This window comes from Ranitomeya variabilis, chromosome 1, assembly GCF_051348905.1.
Source record: "Ranitomeya variabilis isolate aRanVar5 chromosome 1, aRanVar5.hap1, whole genome shotgun sequence".
Classification (NCBI taxonomy): domain Eukaryota; kingdom Metazoa; phylum Chordata; class Amphibia; order Anura; family Dendrobatidae; genus Ranitomeya; species Ranitomeya variabilis.
In genome coordinates, this window is record NC_135232.1 from 317,132,016 (window position 1) to 317,157,433 (window position 25,418).

General features: G+C 42.3%; 1 protein-coding gene across 3 annotated transcripts in view; it reads right to left on the reverse strand.

The window, feature by feature from the left end:
* The window catches only part of NDRG2 (NDRG family member 2), a 46,162-nt gene that overhangs the window by 12,434 nt on the left and 8,310 nt on the right, over positions 1-25,418 (reverse strand). For all 3 annotated transcript variants that reach the window (XM_077297691.1, XM_077297682.1, XM_077297701.1), the window contains exons 2-13: positions 7,572-7,645; positions 7,446-7,487; positions 5,152-5,257; positions 4,450-4,570; positions 3,997-4,059; positions 3,858-3,918; positions 2,693-2,779; positions 1,928-1,984; positions 1,743-1,846; positions 1,249-1,293; positions 339-390; positions 207-254 (exon numbers count right to left, since the gene is read on the reverse strand). In XM_077297691.1, coding sequence (XP_077153806.1) covers positions 207-254; positions 339-390; positions 1,249-1,293; positions 1,743-1,846; positions 1,928-1,984; positions 2,693-2,779; positions 3,858-3,918; positions 3,997-4,059; positions 4,450-4,570; positions 5,152-5,257; positions 7,446-7,487; positions 7,572-7,637 — 852 coding nt within the window. In that variant the 5' untranslated portion in view covers positions 7,638-7,645. The remainder of the gene's footprint in view (positions 1-206; positions 255-338; positions 391-1,248; positions 1,294-1,742; positions 1,847-1,927; positions 1,985-2,692; positions 2,780-3,857; positions 3,919-3,996; positions 4,060-4,449; positions 4,571-5,151; positions 5,258-7,445; positions 7,488-7,571; positions 7,646-25,418) is intronic.

The following is a 25,418-nucleotide window of genomic DNA, read 5'->3' on the forward strand; positions in this document are numbered from 1 at the left end:
TCAGTCGGTGAATTGACAGATCATATTCCAACGCTTTAACCTTGTGGGTTTTTACAGGGTCGATCGGCACGGAATGCCAGCCTGTGTGTACAGTAGGACGGGTCCATGCCGCGCTCAGTAGCTCTCAGCCATATAACTGACCTGTCTACATTGCTACCTCTGTGATATCACCAGTGCTGGGCTATCCAACTTCTTTTCTAACTTACCTTCAAGAATGAAGTCTGAGTTGGGTCCAGTTTTGAGTTGCATTCCACCTATAGGGGCACAACAGGGGTCAGAATAGAAGATTCAGCCCCCAAAAGATATCCATCCAGTAGCATAAATGCATTCATCCTTACCACTGCATCCTCATGAGGAGCTTGGTCACCAACTACCAACATTACAGGGCACCTACAAATGAAAAGTGGTAAGAAAGTTAGGACATCGAAAAAGCAAGAAAGAACTTATCAGTTCACCAAGGGTTCAGATCCCATTATTCATTTTAAAGGGATGAATGCATGAGGAATCCCAGCTGGATTCCATGTAGGAACAGAGTATAGTTGATAAGGTTTCCATCCAGTAATCCTGTTGCATCTTCATTTTAAAAATAATTAAAAACCATATTGACAACAACAACAAAAAAAAAAAAGCAAAAAAAAGAGGGAAAAATGGGAAAGGAGAGACGATAATAGAATTACATTAAAAGGTGACACGTTTCAAACCACGAGTGCTTAATCATAGCCAGAAACCATGTGACTTGAAACGCGTCACCTTTTCAGATGATTTTTTTTATTATTATTTTTTTAATAAGATATAATTTTTTCATCTACGGGATCGCTGGATCGAAACCTTGTTGACTCTACTTGTTACCACCAGGTAAAAGAAGAATACTTTTAGCTAAAAGCTTATTTATTTGAGCAGATATCTACCGGCTCATCGAAAACTGATTTGAGCTCGTTTAGTTCTGTTAACATGCTACAATTATTTTAGGATTTTTATACAAACGATCGTTCACACAATAATTAATAAAGAACACGTCACGTTATAATTGGCAGCACATTCATGTTTACACGACGTCCACATAGGAGATACGATCATTGACCAAAGAGAGAGTTTTCTCATTTGTGGTTTCATTGCCAGACAAGTTTACACCAGGTAATGATTGGGAACGAACATTTACACAAATTGGCATTCAGATGTTCATTCCCCTCCCCCACCAGATAAATGGGCCTATAGTGGGGTATAAGATAATAATCTCTGACTTCTTACTTCAAAGTGACATCGCCTCCACGTTCCAGGTTCAAATCTCGGCGACTGCAGGAAAATAAACAATAACATTGAGTTTTAAAGTTTTATTAATGTAAAAAAAAATAATGCATATACAGTGAAGAGTATTTTTACAATATATATACTGCATATAGAAGATATCGGGGGCTGTTTGTCTGTATTGTCCACGTCACAAAGATCTTTTCCTACAATAGAACATTTACATAACCCAGAGTTACTCTTCTATTAGTCATCGATTGCTGGAAATAACTTTTCCATATTTCCCATGCAAAAATTCCCATGTAACTTAGAAACTGTCAGCTAGAGTTTAGGACATATTTGCCGATGGGGGACACATTGTGTTTTGGACAGGCAAAAGAACAGATGGTAACAAACTAGAACAACCTTGTTGGTCAAATAGTGGGATGCAAAAGTAATCGGAACCTTAAAATCTAGCAGTACCACGATGAAACCCACCATGGCACCAATAGGCTTACCTGTTGTAGCTGTTCCAGTACAGGTGGTTGTTGCCAACGATAGGAGAGTTTAAAATGGCGGTTTTGTACTGACGCACAATATCGGAGTTTCCAGAAATGTCCTCCTACACAAACATATCCAAGAAAAGTAAGAACTGTATCCAGGTCGCTATTTATCTTACTTCAATTTCTGTGGGTTCACTTACTGGGCTGAAGAGATGTGACAAAATCATTTCCGGGATGGATGAAGTGAGGCCTGTAAGCTGGAGAGGAGAAAGCCACATCACGGTGTGATCAGTTTCATCTATATCTAAATAAAACCCGTGACCGTCTGACTTGGCAGAGGCAGGGAACGTACCCAAAGTGCAAAGTACTATGCTTAAAGATATACACAACCTTCCTCAAAAAAACAACATGAGCAATGCAGCGCTACAACAGACATTGGGCGAGTTTTATTAATCTATTTGCGGCATTGTTCTCGAAGAAAAATTAGCAAAATTTGGTGCACACCCCTAGAATCGTGCTGATGCTACAGAGGATTTCTGTTTAAAAGGGGAATTCTCAAATTTGGAAGTCATACCCTATCACATAGAGGGAGGATAATTTTCTGACCGATGAGACAACCTGAGTCCCCAAGGAGCTCCGTGTGAATGGAGCGGTCGTTGATCACAGTCATTCTTAAAGAGACCACCATAGACACCTGAGCACCGCGCTTGGCTGGTTGTCGGCACACCCATTTAGAAAGAATAGCACAGCAGTGTACATGATCAACTGCTTCTCCATTCATACCAGTTCTTGGGATTGGTGAGGGTCCCAGAAGTTAGATCCCCAGAGATCGATAAGTTATCCCTATCCAGTGGACAGGGGTTAACTCCCAAAGTTGAGAATATCCCCTTTAAAGCTGGCATATAAAAAGGCCAGAAATGGTAAATCCTCCCAGTAGGTTGTGAAAATCTCGAGTCTTGCTTTACCTTATGTGCTGCCCAGTCCATCCAGCCTTTGGCATTTGGATCAATGTTAACGAGAACTAAACCTTCCACAGTGTTAGGATGGGAAAGCTGTGAGAAGATGGAGAAATGTCGGAAATTTAGATTTCACTTATACACTTAACAAAATGTGTGAATTTAATGGCATTTTTTGCCTTAAAAAAATGGCATTTTTAGTCACTGTCAGACAGGCGTCTTTAGAAGATCCCATTTTAGAGGTTGGTAAATGGTACTAACCAATTTTAGGGCACCAATAAAATACAGAATGAATATTTTCTACACTAATTCATCTGTTTTTAGTGGTAACTTGGAGATTTAAGATCCAAATAGAAATGAACGGGTAAAAGTCAAACCAAGAAAGTGCTTATCCATAACAGGTACAGAAAAGCTACAGATATAACAACCACAATAAAAGCAAATTTCTTGGCAAATTTCACACCAAAAAAAAGCAGCATGTGGATGAAATTAAGATAACACTCATCCACTTTGCTGATACTGTAAAATGTTGTGGATTTTGTGTTCTTAAAATCCGCACTAAATATACAATGTGTGAGCCCAGCCTATACAGGCCAGATATGACATTGTAGTTACGGTTAGGGTGAATACAGAATAAAACCATGATATGGGCAAAAGCCGTTGAAAACAACATTGAATCATGTTTATTAAAACTGAAGGCCCCTCTACATATTATATAGCCATCAACTGAAAGATCGTCCGGTCTACCCTACAACTATTTCTCTTGGAGACCCCATATACAGACACTCGGCTTGGCCGAGGGCTCCTGTGTTCTCTACGAGAGAGCTACTGTAGGACTCCTGTGGCGAAGGGTTAGCGCCGAATAAAAGGATCTGGCAACTTAATTCATCAGTCTGGATCCTCTTGCCTGCCATCATCTGTTGGTGGAGTTTCGGGATGTCCCCATACACAATGGACTGCCACCTGATCTCAGCATTATCGGCGTGTTTGGCCAACTGTATTCTAATGTGACACTTCTATCACAACCATTTAGCTTCTATTTCCTAGATTATTTTTTTTATATAGTAATTTAATAAGTGGAGGGAAGAAAACTGAAAGAACAAATTAGATTTTTTGGATATCCACATCCATGAAGTTTGGTTTCCAACTATAAGACCCAATCATTGTTATTTACCGTGTATCTGGCCAAGACGTACGCACCAGCGCCAACACCAATCCCAATAATACTGGGGAAACTGTAGTGAAAAGAAGACAACACGTGACATACAGGCCACAGAGGCGTCCATTACTTCAAGGACCATTCCACTACTCACTTCAGGTATTGCAGCACACATGGGATGGTTTCAGCCAGTTGATCAAGGGATGGGTATTGGTACCTAGAGAATGCAGAATGAGAGACTAAAAAGGCCGCTCAATACTGGGCTATATAATCTGTACATAACAGGTCATAGATGAAGAAGCATATAGGCATCACATCATTGTAACCAAATTCGGCCAATCTTTGGGGCACCCACCAAAAACCCAGTACCCATGAGATTCCCTGGCGGTCTTCTGCACTTATTTCTAGATTTCCTTTTGTCATGTTCCATATTTAGAATGACAACACCAAATCTGGAACCGATGCCAGAAATGTCAGGCAATCCTTCATCTCCCACAGCACTTTTACAATAGCACAACGCCAGTGAAAAGTGCACAAGTCAAGAAGGACAGATGTCGACCAAATGACAGTGTGACCTACAGCTACCCACATAATACAGAAACCTCACCCAGCAGGATAGACAGCTGCCCCCTCCTCTTGTCCTGGGGCATCAATGTGGCAAACAACAAAATTCTTCACAATCTCATACATGTCCTCGTTTTCAAAGAGCATTTTAAAGCACAATTTATCTGAAAAGGGAAAAAATTAAGATAGGAAAAAGAAAAAAAATGTCAAAGGGTGACACAAAAAAAAAAAAAAAAAACATGACGCAAGGACAAGAGGCATGCAATTAGAAAGGAAAGGAAACTTTCATCAGATGTAGGATCTGGCAGCAGCTAGGTTTCAGTGAGGATGTATGGGCAGTCAACCACTATGTCTTCTTCTGAGGCATGTCTGAGGGATGCTTTAGAGCTTTCCATCTAGCCTACAAATGTGATGGCAGCAACTAGCTGGAGCCTAGCAATCCTCGTCGTGTGACCCTACTACTGCTCATGATACTACTGCGGCAAGTCACACAAAAATGGCAAAAAGAACTAAGAAGAGCAATTTAGACAGGGCAGCAATTAAACTGCAAGAGACTAAGAGCTCTAGAGGGTCATACGTGACAAAGATCTTTTGCCCTTAAAATACACAAATATCACTACACAAAGAAAGAAAAGCCCCCACAAGCACAGGACGGACAAAAGGAGAAGAACCACGAGAAAAACAGCAAAGACAGACGTACACAACACTCAATGTATGGCTGAAAACAGCCAGCCCTCATACTCACGGTCCATCCCCACATCATGGAATGTTACAATCGCTGGCCTCTTGGGTTTGGGGGAGCCCTGAATTGTGACTGTCACCATCCCATAGGGAGTTTCGATTGAATGTTTCTATACCATGAGATACACAAATAGTGAGACTGAGGTCTACCAGAATGCGGGAAGACATCAATACAAGACCAGTAAAACGCACGCTCAATGTACTGATTGCTCCTGCACAAATACAAATGTGGGTTAAGTATATACAGTAGCTTGAACATGAGAAAACTGTGGTTTCTGCAGAAGATTTCGATTTTGTTCCAGACAGGAGTTGACAACACTAATGCGGCGTATGTATCTAATGCGAGAATAAGATCTTACAGGGTTCTTATATTCTATGTATGTTGTAGAGAAGGAACAGTCTCTTTAAACCAGGAGAGCACAACCTGCGGCCCGCGATGCCATCCTGTGCCGCACTCAACCATATGGATCGAAAAATGCTCGACAGGTTACCTATGTGGTCAGCCACACACAGAAGAGTAGTGGCAGCAGGACTGGAAGTACTAATGGTGCACGGTGTGGACATCTCCGGATGCCTCATACAGGACAATGGGGTCTCGTCACCCAGAGAGGAGCATGTGAATTCGACAGGAGGCCTTCTGTGTTGGTGCATCACTCCAGTCTAGTTTATGATTATTAGACAGTAACGTGATCCAATGGAGAGAGCCATGTGCATGCATGACCTCGTCCTCTTTCGGGTTTATTCACACAGTGTTGTTAAGAGGATTTAGAAGTGGATTTTACTGTAAATCCACACTGAAAAAAATGCTTAAAATACTCTTTGATTTAGCTTCCTGCTGGCTTTTCTTACTGTAAAATGTACAAAATAACATACTGTGCTCACTATAGGAGCCTTTCCCATTAAAAGCAGTCGGAAACGTATTCAAACAGTATTTTGTCAGAACGAATTCTGTAAGTAGAATTTGCACCCATCAGACGTTTATTACATATATTTATGATATACCATAAATTGTCACAGAAGGTAATACCCCTTTAATTTTTAGTGCGACCCCTGGATTAGTTCAGTAGGACAATGTGGCCAATGGATCGAAAACAAGGTTGCGCACCCCTGCTTTAAAGCAATTCAACTGCTGATACACTGCATGTAATAGAGGTAATCCAATGAGTATTAATACGGATGATGCCTCCCAAACACGTCAACTCCGATGCCACATGAGCACAGCTCGAGAAGCAGGGAAACCTTGGAAAATCGTCTGACAAGATCTCACTTTCATGTACGATACCATTAACAGTACATTAAGCAGATTAGTGATAAAAGGCACCCAAGACACAATGCTGCACAACTCAACATACATGGACGCCGCTATACAACACTAAAGAAAAGGAGTGGCTGCACCATCCAAAATACGCAAACTCATCTGATATACTCTATGCTGCATAAAAAAATGTAAAATCTGAATAGTTTATCATTACTATTTTATTCTATTTTCCCTGATTTTTTGGTTTGTAATATAAAATAAATTCTATATTTATATATGAAACATAGAATTTCATTATATTTATTAATATGGCTTTTTGGGAACAGTATAACCTACAAACATCCAAAGCCTGGTATTAGGATACCTAATACATGCATAACATGCGAGATTTATATAGTAAGAGTAAAAGGGATTTGTCACCAGGTTTTTATTTCCCATCTGAATGTAGCATCACACCCCGATTCCAGCGATAAGCAACTTATAGGGCTGCTTGCTGCAATTTTGACAAAACCACCAATTTACCTGATGCAGATCTATCCGTTCTCTGAATGCTGAGCTCTGTATAACCCCGCCCACACCACTGATTGGCAGCTTTCTGTGTACACTGCGCATAGGCAGAAAGCAGCCAATCAGTGGTGGGCACGGGGTTATACAGAACTCATGAATATGGAGGATTAAATGGCAGCAGGTTTACTAGTCCTCTAGTGATAATCTCCTGCTGATAAAACAGTGGTTTTATTGAAACTACAACAAGCAGCCTAGTAAGTGACACATCACTGAAATCCCTACATCATGCTGCTGTCAGATTAGGTGGCAAAAACCTGGAAGAAGAGCCATATTAACCATTAAATATAAAAAACACTCCATACACAGTACAAAATACCACCTACATAAAAGATATGTAAAAATGACTATGCTGATAAAAAATAACAATAGGACATATTGATAACACACAAAAGTGTTATGTGCTGGACATACAAACATGACCTTCCAAATAAGATATGGTGGCTTTATAATCACTAATAAGGACACCGGCATACCTGCTCTTGCACTTGGAGAAGCTTGGCTGCTAGCTCAGCTGCCTGAAGGGAGAAGAAAGACGTGTCTAAGTAGAATTTAGGAGGTGGTCTCAATAGACAAGCAAACGTTAATAGCCATAATCTCACCTTTAAGGGGTCCTGCAGAAGAGCATTATTGTCCTCCGTAATCTGAACTTCTTGTAGCTCCGACATCTCCAGATCTAAAAACATACAAAAATAATTTACTGTATATGGGGAAAAAACTTGAAATATATATATAATATATATATATATATATATATATATATATATATATATATATATATATATATATATATATATATATATATATATATATATACATACAAAATATTAGATTATGTGAAAAAGACTCCAAGACCGAGTTTAAAGGGAACCTGTCAAGTGAAAAAACACTAAACCTGCATATATGGGGTTAATCTACAGGTTAATAGCGTTCTGAACTTGCCTGGTGTCCGCACTGAGAGCCCCACTGCCGGGAGGAAATTCACTTTATTCCTCCTGTTAGGCTGGTTTCACATTTGCGTTTAAAAACGCAGCATTTAAAAAAAAAACGCAGGTGGTGAAAAAACGCATGCAAACGCTGCGGTTTTTAGACGCATGCGTTTTTGCATGCCGTAAAAAAACCGCGGCGTTTTGACTCATTTACATGCGTTTTTTCATGCGTTTGCGTTTTTGAAACGCATGCTGAGAAGTGTGTGACAGCTGCCAATCATCAAAATCAACTAGAAAACCCACTATAAATAGAAATAGCTAGGGTTAGGGTTAGGGATAGGGTTAGGATCCCTAGGGTTAGGGTTAGGGGTAGGGTTAGGGTTTGGATCCCTAGGGTTTGGGTTAAGGGTAGCTTTTTATTAGAAGAATGTCCTGGTCACCAGGTCACTGATAAGCCACCCCCCACCATCAAGGTGATAAAGGGATCCAAACCCTAACCCTACCCCTAACCCTACCCCTAACCCTAGGGATCCTAGGGATCCATAGGGATGTTGACCTGGTGACCACATTCTTCTAATAAAAAGCTTTGTTCAATGTGGACACCCCAAGATATACGGTATTGCTATAGAGTACTAAAAATATTAACTCGTAGAGTATTCACTGTCATATTGTTAGGGTTAGGATCCCTTTATCACCTTGATGGTGGGGGGTGGCTTATCAGGGTGTATTCTTGTTTTTTTCTATAAAAACGCATGCGTTTACATAGACAACAATACTTTTTTTGCGGCAAAAAAACACCTCTAGAAATTACTACAAATGTTGCATTTCTGCGACAGAACGCATGCAGCAAAAAAACGCATGCGTTTTTTGTACGCGTTTGGCCGCGTTTAACGACTCATGCGTTGTTTGTTTTAATGTTAAACATAGGGAAAAAAACGCATGCGTTTTTTTCTGTACAAATGCTGCAGATCAAAACGCAAGTGTGAAACCAGCCTAGCGTTCAGGGTTTCTGTCACAGGGGAGGAGCCGAAGCGGGTGCAGTCACCACCCGTAATGAGGCGTTACAGGTTATGACATCTGCAGCCGATGCATGACGAGGCCAGTGATTGATCGCAGTGGCTGTGTATGGTATACTGGCTGTGACCGCAAATGCAAACCGCACTGAGAATGCATCGATAGAACAGAGCGTGTGTATATTTTGGCAGTATTGCTGCTTGTTTTTACTTACCATAATTTGGTCAACCCCTTTAAAAGGGAGTATCCAGCACCTCTTATTTCCAAATTAGGAGGTCTGAGGCCCTGTCCTTTTATAATATGCGTGCACAATACTTAGGTGCTTGCTAAGAAGAAGGAAGAGCTGGATTACCCCTCTGTCAGCACAGAATGACTGTTCAAACTAAGTCCAGGCGCGCAGCATTTCACAGCGGAGCCAATCATCTAAATGCACTTTATAACCTGCTTGTTTTCCCTCAGTCTCCAATCCCTCTTTTTTGATTGACAGCTCTAGCTTCTTAGAGACTGATAAGGGTGCAAGTAAAAAGGCTTACTTAAATGATTGGCTGCGCCATGAGGCATCAGATGCCTGTACGTGGTTTGAACAGTCATTAAAAGGAAACTGTCAGCACAGAATGACTGTTCAAACCAAGTTCTGTGCACCATTGGTGTGGCCAATCATTTAACCTCTTTATGACCTTTGGACCTTTGACGTATAGGTAAGTTATTAGTCTCCACCCCCTCTTGGATGTGCTGAGCCCATGTCTTTTCAGGCACATGAACTGATCTCAGTTGTCATGTGCCCCCAACAGCCAAGAGTGGAATCGTAATCCGCCCGCAGCTGTTAACATGTTAAATGCCGCTGTCAGTCTCAGACATTGGCATTTAACATGAGTGTGCCGGAAGCACGTCAAAAACCCCACCCATCAGCGCCCCCATTACATGATCATGGGACGCAGATGGGTTGACATGACAATGGGGCGTTTACAGGAGACCCCCCCATGCAGATCAGCTATGAGAGCCGCCCCGTGGCCGGCATTCATAACAGATGATCATTTCTGCTACATATAGAAGGGCTGGAGCCCTGCTATGTGTAACACAGGCGATCGGATGATCACAGCTTCAAGTCTCCGAAAGAAGCTACTAAAGAAAGTAAAAAAAAAAAAAAAAAAAAAAAAAAATGCTTTTGAAAATATTAAGCAAATTTAAAAATAGTTAAAATCACCCGCCTATTGCACCATTAAAAAAAAATAAAAAATACACATTTGGTATCGCTGTGTTCAGAAACGCCCGATCTATCAAAATATAAAATGAATGAATCTGATGAGTAAACAGTGTAACAAGAAAAAAAAAAAGAAAAAGCCAGGATTACCTTTATTTGGTCGCCGCAAACACTGCAATAAAAGATCGCATCTACCCCAAAATGGTATTAATAAAAATGTAAGTATGCGCACAAAAAGATCAGCCCTCACCCAGCCCCAGAAAAATGGAGACGCTACGGGTCTCGGAAAACGACATTTTGTTTTTTGTATACAAACTTTTAATTTTTTTTCACCCCTTAAATAAAAAAGAATTGCACTTTTTTTTGCAATTTCACCAAACTTGGAATTTTTCCTATTTTCCAATACACTTTATGGTAAAAACAATGGTGTCGTTCAAAAGCACAACTCTCCCCGCACAAAAAACAAGCATGGCCATATTGAAGGGAAAAAAAAAAAAAAAAAGTTATGGCTCTGGGAAGAAGGGTAGCAAAAAGCGAAAACGCAAAAACGGAAAAGCCCACGGTGGTGAAGGGGTTCAGTGCCCTTTGCCACCTATATGCTTTCCCTCTAATCTTACCCCTCCTTCTTTGATTGACAGCTTTGGCATCAGAGTCAGAGAAGGAAACCAAGCAGGTGGGAAGGTATATATAAACGTTTGGCCAACCCAATGGTGCACGAGCGCCTGTACTTGAATGGAACAGTCATTCTGTGTTGACAGAGGCCCTTTAAATCATAGTCAACCAAATGTTTGGTTTGGAGGATAGCTTCCAATTCCCCCACATACATACATGCTTATTTCAGTAGTGAGGGCCAGAGAACTTTGGCAATGGCTTATCTCCCTTAGGAACAATTATAAGGCTATCTGGTAAGAGTCAGCAGGCCTCCATCCTAACTCACCAAGGAGCTTCATCTAATGAGTGTGACCCCATGGCGGCCTAGGAGTGGAAAGAAGACATTGGTGTTTCTAGCAAATTCATAGCGTTTTCATACAGTCTTGTGAGAAAAATCACTGCATGATGATCTATAAAACTAATTGAAAATATGCTTCAAGCAGAGAATCTTCAGAACGGTTGCGGTGTTTATCCCCCGGTGGCATTGTGCTTACTTGTGGACCTCCATTACTTTCTCTTTTGCTGCAGGTTATTGTTTTTACACTTACAAGAAAACCTAACAACAGATTTCACCCTTTCCCATCACACTTTCTGGCTTGAAAATATATTTTTTAATCTTCTGTCTCTTCATGCCTTTGATGTGGAGGACATGCTGCCTATAATGATCAGCAAAGTTTTATTTACATCCGGCGGCTGTCTGTCTAATAACAGCTCATTGGTGGAAGTCCGACACTTCACCCCAACCGATCTGATATTGGTGATGGTCAAAATTACATTCCTGAATAACCACTTTAAATCCTCTGCTATACACAGGCAAAACAGCTGCACATGCATCGCTCCTTGGCTGTGCAGTATAGAGCCAGAGTGGTGCGTGGAAGATGTAACATCAATCAAAGGAGGATAGGAAGGACTAGATCTACAGGTGTGTGTCACAAAATTAGAATATCATCAAAAAGTTAATTTATTTCAGTTCTTTAATACAAAAAGTGAAACTCATATATTATATAGAGTCATTACAATCAGAGTGATCTATTTCAAGTGTTCATTTCTGTTAATGTTGATGATTATGGCTTACAGACAATGAAAACCCAAAAGTAATTATCTCAGTAAATTAGAATACTTTATAACACCAGCTTGAAAAATGATGTTAAAATCTGGAATGTTGGCCTACTGAAATGCATGTTCAGTAAATGCACTGAATACTTGGTCGGGGCTCCTTTTGCATCAATTACTGCATCAATACGGCATGGCATGGATGCAATCAGCCTGTAGAACTGCTGAGGTGTTATGGAAGCCCAGGTTGCTTTGATAGCAGCATTCAGCTCGTCTGCATTGTTGGGTCTGGGGTCTCATCTTCCTCTTGACAATACACCATAGATTCTTTATGGGGTTAAGGTCAGATGAGTTTGCTGGCCAATCAAGCACAGTGATTCTGTTGTTTTTAAACCAGGTATTGGTACTTTTGGCAGTGTGGACACGTGCCAAGTCCTGCTGGAGAATGAAATTTCCATCTCCAAAAAGCTTGTCGGCAGAGGGAAGCATGAAGTGCTCTAAAATTTCCTGGTAGATGGTTGCGCTGACTTTGATTTTGATAAAACACAGTGGACCTACACCAGCAGATGACATGGCTCCCCAAACCATCACTGATTGTGGAAACTTCACTCTAGACCTCCAGCAGCTTGGATTGTGTACCTCTCCACTCTTCCTCTAGACTCTGGGACCTTGATTTCCAAATGAAATGCAAAATATACTTTTCTTGTGGAGTGCGTCAATGATTGCCTTCTGGACATCTGTCAAGTCAGCAGTCTTCACCATGATTGTGGAGCCTACTGAAACAAACTAAGGGACCTTTTTAAATGCTTAGGAAGCCTTTGCAGGTGATTTTTGTTAATTATTCTAACTTACTGAGAAAATGATTTATGGGTTTTCATTGGCTGTAAGCCATAATCATCAACATTAACAGAAATAAACACTTGAAATATATCACTGTTTGTAATGACTCTATATAATATATGAGTTTCACTTTTTGTATTGAAGAACTGAAATAAATGAACTTTTTGATGATATTCTAATTTTTCGGGAAGCACCTGTATATCAAGAAGCTGCGGTCATTGGACAATATGGACATGCCATACGGTGCAGAAGTTTTGTCAACTACTTTTTCTAAAGTTTTAGGTAAAGATCTACATATATGCTTGGAAGAGTATATCAAACCAAAATGCATGGCGAGAAAGGCTTAGGAGGGTAAATGTTGGCGACAAGGCTCTCTAGTGTAAAAAACGCATTTTAGAGCAATAAAATGTAGTTTATGAATCCTGAGGTAGAAGTTAAAGGGAACATGTCACCCCCAGAAACACTATTAATCTGCAGATATAGTGCTATTCTGCATGCAAATAGTTTTGATATCATGTATGGCTGCCATACTGGGGGAACGGCTACAGTGAGAAAATTAACGTCAATTCTCCCTGCAGCCGCTTGCTTCCAGTCATCTGGGCGATGCAGGGAGTGGTTAGTCACTGTGCAGTAATTGACAGATAGGCTGGGGTCACACTTGCAGCGTTTTATTTTCTGCAGCATGTCAATACTGCGTTTCTGCACCCATTGACTTCATTCAGTCAAATCTGCAGCAAAAAAGCAGGTTTAAAAAGATCTGCGGTTTTGCTGTGAAGTTGGGTGTGAAAAACGCTGCAGATCGGGAGAAGGAAGAGTGTGTGGGCGGAGTGTGGGTGGAGATTGTGTGTGGGCGGAGACTGTGTGTGCGGGTGTTTGTGTGTATGGCTATGCCTGCTACAGCGACAGCTAGCCAATGATGGGACAGCAGTAGTCCCATTATCCGTCTACTGTGTAAAAAAAAAGAAACATATATACACATACAGAACATTCTATACTGATACAACTAATCCCAAACTCCCTCGATCACCTGTAAAAAAAATAAGTAAATAAACCAACAGTATACTCCCTGTTCCGCACTAATCGATTTAATAACGAGTGTCCCACGATGATCTCCCATGGAGAGCTGTCACATCGGCAGATGTGACCGCTCTCCAGGGGCTCCAGTGATACAATGACAGGAGATAATCCTCTGTACTGTATCCTTCTGCCGCCGTGAGTTCAGCAAAGTTCATACTGTCACTTGCGGCAGTGCTGGGGAAAATTCTCACACAGCAGCGCCGTAAAGTGAGAGCAATGAACTCATTGAAACCTCAGTGATATCACTGCTTGAGCCATTGTCTCCTGTCCGTCTGTCACTGGAGGCCTATAGAGCAGTCACATCTCCTGATGGGGGAAAATCGTTTTGGGACAGTCATTATGTAATGGACTGGGTCGGACCAGGGAGTATTTGTGTTGGTTTATTTATTTTATTTATTTGGTTTAGGGTGTTGCATGGATTGGCAGAACAATAAAGATGGGAAAAATGTGTAGTGTTTTATTTAAATACTTTATTCTGGCTGTGTGTTTATTTAACACTTTAACATATATAGGATTAGTTATGGATAGGTGTGTTATTGACACCTCTCCATTACTAAGCGGGCTTGAGGTCACTTTACTATACAAGGTGACATTAACCCCCTATTACCCCATATGCCACCGCTACAGGGCAGTGGGAATAAAGAGGCTAAGTGCCAGAATTGGCGCATCTTCCAGATGCGCCATTTCTGGGGCTGCTGGGAGCTGACGTTTGTAGCCGGGGGGGCAATATCCATGGCCCCTTCCTAGGCTATGAATATCAGCCCGCAGCTGTCTGCATAGCCTTTTCTGGCTATTAATTATAGGGGTACCCCACATGGTTTTCTTTGGGGGGTCCCCCTATTTTAATCGCCAGTAAAGGCTAATTATACAGCTGCGGGCTGATACTCATAGCCTGGGAAGAACCATGGAGTGTACGGCTGCATGTATTTCTATGCATCTGAACGCTTCAGTCCGAGTGCCGGCGGCAGTGCCGGGCATTGAGGTGCGAGACTCATGCGAGTTTCTCGCAAGTGTGACCCCGGCCTAACGCAGATTTTGTGTGTGTGTGTGTGTGTGTGTGTGTGTGTGTGTGTCTTAATTTAACTCTTTATGTACCATTTTATTATGTTTATTGCTAAACATCGGGCTTGATATTATCATCTATCTATCCATCTCTCTGCACAAAGAAAAAAAAGAGCATGAGCAGCCCCTCCAAAAATCATACATTTTTGCCCAACGGCTTTAGATCAATGTATGTAACTGAACATGAGGTTCTTAGTTTAACATTCTGATCAGAGTGTATGAAGCCCACTGCCACCGACCACCGCCACAACGGCAATTCCCCAGCAGGGCAGACGGCCTGGTGCCCCACAGCCCCCCATGCTGCAAGACTGAGTCCCCATGACTCCAGACCGTGCCACCCCACAAGCACCACTAGCGGCTTTAGATCAACGTATGATTTTTGGATGTGCTGTCCATTCTTTTTTTTTTTTTTTTTTTTTTCAGCAAATTGCATGATCTGTCTTATTTTTCTTTGGCTGTGCACTCCTCCCATTTGGCACATGTGATTTTAATTAGCAGGAGACTGCAAAGTAAGGGGTCTAGCCTTTTGGCTCTCACGGAAGAGCTGGAGGAAGGTGAGTTTCAGTGCTCCTTTCATTTGGTGTGGGTGCTGTGTGTGGTGGCCATTATTGCTGTGGTTTTGTGCTGGTGGGGCGGCGCGGTCTGGAGTCATGTGGCCGCGGTGGTCGCCGCAAGGCTCCGCTCCGTTAGGGAGGTAGGACCTACTACGACATTTGCTGTGACGTGGCAGTGGGCTTCATACACTCTGATCAGAATGTTAAATTAAGAACATGTTCAGTTATATATTTTTACCTAGCGGCTTTAGATCAACGTATGATTTTTGGAGGTGTGATCCATTCTCATTTTTTCAGCAAATTGCACTATCCATCTCTATCTTCTATCTCTCTCTCTGTGTGTTTAAACATTATTCTTCAATGGAGTATGTAAATGAAGAGGTTGGACAAGAAATGACATCACAATTTTTTTTTGCTAAATAATAGATTTTTATTTAGCATACAAAAACGCATCAAATCCGTGTGGATTTTTATCTGCGTTTTCTGCCAAGAGATGCAGAATCTGCGCAGAAAATTCCACAGGCAAATCAGAAACATGTGCACATACCCTTACAGTACAGAAAAACTTTTGATCCTGCGCTTAAAAATGCAACTGCATTTTTCTTCTGGCTCCCCTTAAAAGCCAGAAGATAAAAAAAAAAAAAAAAGTACAACCCAGCAGTGCTTTTTGACATACAATAGACCCTAAATCACAAAAAAGAAGAAAACGCAGTGGTAAAAACAAAACGCAGCATTTACACTACGTGTGAACACAACCTTCTAGTCATCATGGACGGGCAAAAAGCGGTAAGTAATGGCTGCACTGAGAACAAACCTCAATTTTCTCCTTGCAGCTGCTCTTCCAGTAAGGCTAGGTTAACACAAGTACATGACAAATCGTTCAGAGTTTCATCCAGAAAACCTGGGACAATTTTATTCTCACTTGTCATCCATATATGATACCTTCTTTTTTTTTTTTTTTACTCAGCAGCCATCAATAATTTACAGCTTCCTATGTTACAGAATATCTGTAAAAATTGGATGCTATACTGTGGCTCTGTTTGAATTTTTTTTTTACGCACCCATAGACTTGAATGGGTGAACCTCATCCAATTTATGGAAGAAGCTCGTGCATGCTGCCTAGTCACAAATATAAAGCAGCTACAAGGACAAGGTTTCCTGTAGGTAAAGGAGAAATACTATAAAAATCAGATCCTTCGCCTTGTTGATTGGTTCCAATACATGACCAAGCTGCTGAAATACTTTTCAAAATATCAATTAAATTCAAGAAAGCAAAAGTATCAATCGTACTACTGAAAAGGGACAAGTCCCAGCTTTTGCTCCCCTAGCAACCACCCTTTTCTCTTTGTCCACCCACAGACCTGTTCTACCAAGGACTACAAAACACTGCTTCTGACAACTGCTTGCTTCCTGCCAGCCTGGCATTTAACACCGTGTACAAACAGAGCTGTGGGAGAAGCGGCACAGAATATTAAAGAGGATCACTGGCCTGAATTTACCAGATTAATTGTAGCCAAAAATCCTCTAACCCATCAAGATCGACATGGTGGACAAATGGGTAAGAAAAGGGACAAGAAAATAGAAAAAAATAAAAAGAAAGCATAAGGTACAGGATACATTATTTGTGATCTGTTACACAGCCCCCCGATCACCAGATCAGAGCACTTTGGAGCCACACGAACATTATTATTTCAAACACAAGACTAGTATATGTAACAAGCAGGGTTGAACAACGAAAACAAGAGACCCCTATGCAAGAATTTTGAATGGGCTCCTCTCTCTTAAAAGAGACTTTTTACTTTAATTATTATGTCCATAGGCTTGTGCTAGGGAAAAATGATACAACCACAGTTACTCATTCTCCTTGGGTCTAGCAGGTTCTCTCTGCTGCTCTGGTCTTTGTTGACAGACTGCAGTGGTGACGTCATGACTACAGAGCAACTTACGTGCTGCAGCCAATCAATGCCTCAGTGGTCATGCCATGATACATGGCACAAGCTGCTGAATTCAGTGATTAACTGTGACGTCACCTCTTCAGCCTCTAAATAATGGCCGTTACAGCAGCTGAAGCTGGGGAGGATGCAAAATCCTGATATTACGTTTCCTTATTGCAAACCTACGGGCATAAAAAACGGAAAACCCCTTTAAGTAGCATGTCATTCAACAAAAACATGTTGAATACACAGTAGAGAATCAAAGAGCACATATTAGATGCACAGTGCACCTGTGAGACACATTACACCAGCATAGTGCCCGCATCACACAAGTACATAACTTCCTTGAGCACACAATTCTTTTAAAAATACAGTGTTCCGGTCTTTCTCCTTCCAATATACATTACACAAGCATAGTGCCCACATCACACAAGTACATAACACTCATTACACAAGCATAGTGCCCGCATCACACAAGTACATAACACATTACACAACCATAGTGCCCGCATCACACAAGTACATAACACATTACACAACCATAGTGCCCGCATCACACAAGTACATAACACTCATTACACAAGCATAGTGCCCGCATCACACAAGTACATAACACTCATTACACGAGCATAGTGCCCACATCACACAAGTACTTAACAATTACACAACCATAGTGCCCGCATCACACAAGTACATAACGCTCATTACACAAGCATAGTGCCCGCATCACACAAGTACATAACACATTACACAACCATAGTGCCCACATCACACAAGTACATAACGCTCATTACACAAGCATAGTGCCCGCATCACACAAGTACATAACACTCATTACACAACCATAGTGCCCACATCACACAAGTACATAACACTCATTACACAAGCATAGTGCCCGCATCACACAAGTATAGTGCCCGCATCACACAAGTACATAACACTCATTACACAAGCATAGTGCCCGCATCACACGTACATAACACATTATACAACCATAGTGCCCACATCACACAAGTACATAACACTCATTGCACAAGCATAGTGCCCACATCACACAAGTACATAACAATTACACAACCATAGTGCCCGCATCACACAAGTACATAACACAAGCATAGTGCCCGCATCACACAAGTACATAACACACATTACACAACCATAGTGCCTACATCACACAAGTACATAACACACATTACACAACCATAGTGCCTGCATCACACAAGTACATAACGCTCATTACACAAGCACACATAAAACATAACACCGCTCACACATCACACAAGTGCAGCACACATTACATAAGTACAAATAAAACAAGCACAGTGCACACATCACACATTTAACATATACACCAGAAAAGGACAAACACACAGACACACACAGCACGAGTTTAACTATCACCGTACAAACCACATTATAATACGTCAGGCACCGTTAGGAACACTTACCACTTCCAGGGCTGATCTTCAATTGGCTCAGTTTCAAAGATGGGAAGATGCTTTGCCTAAAACTCAAGATCTGCCCACTAGCCCTGCTAATCTCTGCCCACCAGGGCCACTATGCTCCACCCCAGTCAACCAAAACTGTAAACTTCCAAGGATGTAAATAAATAGTCTGGTACTGTGACCACTGATTGGACAGTGTCAGAGTGTGCACAGTCATCTCCAACTAGTGACACCCAGCTGTCAATTTCTCCCTGCATTTCTATAAGGAATAACAGAGGAATTGCACAATGCAGAGCTATTAGATGATACAGGATTGTTCGATTATGAGTAGTGATGAGCGAATGTACTCGTTACTCGAGATTTCTCGAGCACGCTCGGGGATCCTCCGAGTATTTTTTAGTGCTCGGAGATTTAGTTTTTCTTGCCGCAGCTGAATGATTTACATCTGTTAGCCAGCATAAGTACATGTGGGGGTTGCCTGGTTGCTAGGGAATCCCCACATGTAATCAAGCTGGCTAACAGATGTAAATCATTCAGCTGCGGCAAGAAAAACTAAATCTCCGAGCACTAAAAAATACTCGGAGGACACCCGAGCGTGCTTGGGAAATCTCGAGTAACAAGTATATTCGCTCATCACTAATTATGAGGAATACAAATACTAAAGCAGACAGGAGAGGAGAGGAGAGCAGACAGGAGAGGAGAGCAGACAGTACTCTTTATTTAATGTATGGCTTTCAATTTTTCTGATTTCTGCCTGCCATTTAAATGTTGTAGTTTGCTTCTCAGTTCCTACTTAACAACAGATCATAATAATCGTTAAAAAATGTTTCAATTTGTTGCTGCAAAGCAAGAGACAAACAACAGATAGAATTTTAGAGCTGCACTTTAAAAACAACCCTCCTCCTTGTTTTTCACATTGGCTGCAGGAAGACCTTTAATCAAATCTTTGTGGCATCAATTATGTATATTTCCCAGCCGAATACATGATCTCATAGTCACATTTGCCGGTCAATGCAATTATATTTTTTTTTATTAACCAAATGTTTCATGCAAAGTAAAGTTTCATTATGAAGAAAATCATGCTCCTATATTATAAAATCTACAGGGCCTCATGCGTCATTATCGGCTTCCATGGGCTGTAAGCTGACTTCATGCATGAGACCACATTGGCTAGCCCATGTCTGCACCATGTTTCCCACTCTCGGAGACGATTATGTTTGACTAGATGGTGGCCCGATTCTAACGCATCGGGTATTCTAGAATCTGCTTGTCTACGTAGTATATTGCCCAGTCACGTAGTATTTTGCCCAGTCACATAGTATAATGCTCCATGCAGTTATGGCCCCATATAATGCTCCATGCAGTTCATTATGGCCCTATAGATGCCCCATATAATGCTCCATGCAGTTATGTCCCCATAGATGCCCCATATAATGCTCCATGCAGTTATGGCCCTATAGATGCCCCCATATAATGCTCCATGCAGTTCTTTATGGCCCCATAGATGCCCCATATAATGCTCCATGCAGTTCTTTATGGCCCCATAGATGCCCCATATAATGCTCCATGCAGTTCTTTATGGCCCCATAGACGCTCCATACAGCATTGTGCCACATGTAATGCTGCTGCTGCAATAAAAAAAAAAAAATTACATACTCACCTCTCTTCGCTGCTCCTCAGCGTCCCGTCTCTCCGCACTGACTGTTTAGGCAGATGGAACGCGGACAGGTGACTATGAAATTCTCACCTGCTCCTGGCGCTGTCCCTGCCTGTCCCATGGTACCGCAGCTTCTTCGCGCCTGCGCGAGAAGGACCTTCCATGACGTCACGGTCATGTGACTGCGACGTCATCACAGGCCCTGCGCGAGAAGGACCTGCCATGACGTCACGGTCACATGACCGTGACGTCATGGAAGGTCCTTCTCGCGCAGGGCTTGTGATGACGTCGCGGTCACATGACCGCGACGTCATGGCAGGTCCTTCGCGCATACCATCCTTGCCACCGGAAGGTGAGTATATAATGATTTTTTATTTTTTTATTATTTTTAACATTAGATTTTTTTTTTTACTATTGACGCTGCATAGGCTGCATCAATAGTAAAAACTTGGTCACACAGGGTTAATAGCGGCGGTTACGGAGTGCGTTACCCGTGGCATAACGAGGTCCGTTACCGCCGGCTTTAACCCTGTGTGAGTGGTGACCGGAGGGAAGCATGCGGGCACCGAGTGCGGGGAGTAAGGAGCGGCCATTTTCTTCCGGACTGTGCGTGTCGCTGATTTCTCGTGGCAATGGTCGTGGGCGTTTTGCCACGACCAATCAGCGACTTGGATTCCATGACAGACAGAGGCCGCGACCAATGAATATCCGTGACAGAAAGAAAGACAGAAGGACAGACAGACGGAAGTGACCCTTAGACAATTATATAGTAGATAGGACCATTTACAATATGCAACTATGCCATTGAATCCTATTTAAAAAAGTAAAAATCCCAATGTTGACAGTACAGGTTTGGACTTTCTGTTGTATACAATTGTATGGGGAAAAGTAGTTGACTGTGCTTTTCAATACAGGAATGATTGCCGATTGCAAATGTAAACGGATCATAAATATGTCAAATGTCTATTGACACATGGGCGGACACATTGAAGTACACACCAGAACTATCTACCATTGAATGGTGTGTATTGAGCACCAACCAACTTTTGTTAAACTTTTGTTTTCAATGCTGATTCATGATGTTATCAACACAAAAGTGGCCACTAAAAAGCCAGTGCAACCAGTCAATTTCCAGTTTGGTGACCTGAATGGTTGCAATGAGGGCGATGGAGAGGTGGGGGTGGGGGAGTGACTTTGCCTTACCAGTTTTTCTATGCAAGAATATGCAAATTGTCTCTTTAGAGAGGAAGATGACTTGAATTCTAGTGCCACTGATTGGAATCAGCAATCTTAAAAGTCAGTATAAACCCTTCAACAAACCTTGTAAAATGACTAAAGGTACCGTCACACTCAGCGACGCTGCGGCGATATAGACAACGAGCCGACCTAAACTAGATCGCTGGAGCGTCGCTGTTTAGGTCGCTGTAGAGACGTCAAACACAGCAACTCCAGAACGATGCAGGAGCGATCCTGTGACATAACGGCGACTCACTTCTCGTTCTCGCTGGTTGTTAGCTCCAGGTCAAACAGCCGGAGTGTACCGACTGGCTAGAAGGAGACGCTGCGACGCCCCCTATGCTCGTTGCTGGCGTCGTTGCTTTTGATGTCAAACATGACGATACACGCCGACCTGGCAACGAAATAAAGTTCTGGACTTCTAGCTCCGACCAGCGATGGCACAGCGGGATCCAGATCGCTGCTGCATGTCAAACACAACGAGATCGCTATCCAGGACGCTGCAACGTCACGGATTGTTGTCGTTCTCTTTGCAAAGTTGCTGAGTGTGACGGTACCTTTAGAAAAAAGACAAACCAGAATCTCAATTTGCAGATACGGTGTTTCGCGGTGATTGCCCCTCGTCAGTGCAAAGTGTGAGATTTGATTTGGCTAGGTGAGAGGCTCTGGACTGGGGTCTAAGGCGTAATGTTTCTCACTGCAGAGACTGACATGTCAAGTCTGGAATATCCAAGCTCGGCATGTCACTCTCCACAAGGAGAAACGTTACCCCTTAACGCTATTATTCTTGCGTAGAGTCTAAGTGTAAAGATAGAAAATTGTGCTGAACCGTCTACTCCCTTTGTCAACACACATTTTTCAGAGGGAAACAATTATAGCACTGTGAAAAAAAATACAAAAAACAAGCAAGTGGAAACTGGGTGATATGAGCTCCTTATCTTTAGATCAGTAGATGTAACACACCTTCAAGAAGAACCAGTTGTCGATCAGTCCTGCTCTATGTGCGACTGTGAAGCGCAGCCTTCGTTCCTCACTTCTGTACAGCCCTTCCCCACGGCTTCTGGCATAATGAAATCCATAAACAACCAGGCAATGATATCGTTCTCTCTCTTCGTGCTCTGCTCTAGTCACATATGGCCTATCATATGAGCTCCCCTTTAAATAATGGTATGTCCCAGGCAGCAGAGTTATGGCAAAGCTCCCAGGAGTTACGCAGATTCTGCCCTTCAAATCTTGAAGGTCACAAGATCAAACCCGTGACAGACAGACAAGCACAGGCTGGTAGAGTGTATACACACTGGTATATATCACTAGGCGTATGTGCACACCTATCGGCACACGCGGCAATATCATCCAAGATACAGGCACGATACGCCCCGATATCACCATTGCCCAGGATTCTCCTTGCATCTTACATTTTTACTATGCAGCTTGAATGTTAATTAAAGGCAATCTGTTCTTTTCATAAGACGTGATTCACGGAGCTGGTCAGAAACTCCAATTATATTACCAATGCAAAACAATTAACGCTTCTAAAAATCCACATCTGGGCACAGTTATGAGAAAAGGCATTTACACTGAAAAATATTCCAATTATTGATATATGCCACCGATCGGAGCTCCGGGGTAGCCGTTACGGTGAACGTACACATGACAGTTCTCCTGACAATGGCAATTAAAATTGTCTGATTTTACCTATAACAATGGGTTTCTGTCCTCTGACTTATCACTATAGTTTGAAATATGAAATCATGAAGTGTCATTTATATGTAATTCTTCATACATTAGATAAATGAATATTAGGGTAAGGCCACGTTCACATGGTCAGCATTTGGTGAGTATTTTACCTCAGTATGTGTAAGGCTAGGTTCACATTGCGTTAATGCAGCCCGTTCAACACATGCGTTAACGCAAGTGCCGAAATGTGTTCGTGCCAGCAGATGCTCTATCTGCGCTAGCGGTGACGGACCCGGAAACGCTGCAGCCCGCGTCCCAGGGTCTGTCACTCAATGATGGCACATCGCTAGCGCACGGCCACTATGGGCGTGCGCCAGCGATGTGTCCTCTATAGGGCTTAATGGCGGGCTTAATGGCGGCGTTAACGGACTGCGTTACACCACGTTATGCCGCGGTGTAGCGCAGTCCGTCTAACGGACTGAGGGGACACAATGTGAACCTGGCCTAAGCCAAAGTCCGGAGTGAGACAATCAGAGCAAAAGTGTAATAGAAACACGTCACCACTTCTGTAATTATCAAACACTGCTGGGTTTGGCTTACACATACTGAGGTAAAATACTCACCAAATACTGAACGTGGCCTAAGACACGCATTCTGGTAGCAAAAAACGGCATTGAATCACCTGACCGATACACATGGTGTAAATAAGAACCAGGATATGGCCACAATGCAAATATATGCGAATAGGCAGGCACCGCTGAATTGTTTGCGTCTTTCTCATATACCCGATTCTGGTCTGCACAAATTCACGCCATGGTGTAGAATACGTGTAGAAAATGGGCGACAGTCACAGAAAATCATGCAAGGAATTTCAACACACCATCAACATGATACACTTTACGCTTCAATAATCCAGCTATTTATCCGTGCCACTTTTTAGGCAAAGCAAAATTAAAATTTGAACAGAATTTGCTGCAACCCATGTCTTTGCTGCCAAACCAATCCTACTCAGATGAGAGGGAACTGATTTTCCATCATACAAATATCTGCAACAAATCTGTCACGTGTGAATCTTTCTTTAAAGGCAAATTGTCAGTAGGATCAACCCTCCTAAGCCGTCTATATGGGCATGTCGGTCATAGGAAGCTGAATAAAATGATGCCTTGATATCTGTAATCAGATGACTTATTCCAGAGAAATTCATGTTTTCCAAAATATGTAAATGAGCGTGATAAGATCTATGGGTGGGAGATAGCTACAGTGTTTCAGAGAAAATATAGTTAGATTATTTGACCGGGTACCATAAGCAGAGATGGGACTAGTCGGCACTGCTCACAGTGCTGCTGGTGGTGATTGACAGGTCTCAGCCATAACGAGAGACTTGTCAATCATCTCTCGTGACAATGATAAAAGCTGGCTGGGTGTGCAGTGCCAGGAGAGTCTCATCTGTCTCAATCTATGATCCCCTGCCAGATTTTCTAACTATATTTTCTCTGAAACACTGGAGTGTTTCAGCGAAAAATATACCTGGCTCAATCACGCAGCCAGACGGATTCCTGCCGCTTGTGGTTTGGGCAGCATGAATCAGCTAAAAGATACCCTTAACTCAAAATATGTTCAGAACTTGCTAGTATATGTCTATCCTAGAAGGTCTTCATCATTCAGCCTTGGTCCAAGGTACAGCAGCTCCACTTCTGATCCGATGCTCGACACTGTTTATTTCTCAGGACAACCCCCTACACCTACACCTCCGATGAAATGTCGATCCAGAGAACATTTTCAAGTGTTAAACGGAACCTAACAGCTGATCCTCGAGCAGCATATATCACACACTGACTACATGATTTCAGCCATATATGTTTAAATCTGAAAAACAATGTAAAAGCTTCAGGGGACCAAGCCTCATGCAAGACTAGTTGGACAAGGGGGTCCTTCCTCAGCAGGTCCTCCCAGCCCACCACCTGGAGTGATACTGTAGGTCTTTCATTACGCAAGCTCACAAGGACAGACCTGTCAATCCAGAGGAGCGGGCTGGGTGAAGTCACCGGGGACCTGATGGCTTCTTGCCCTGGAGTGATGGGTCTCTCCCTACAAAATTCACAGGGACAGACCTGTCACT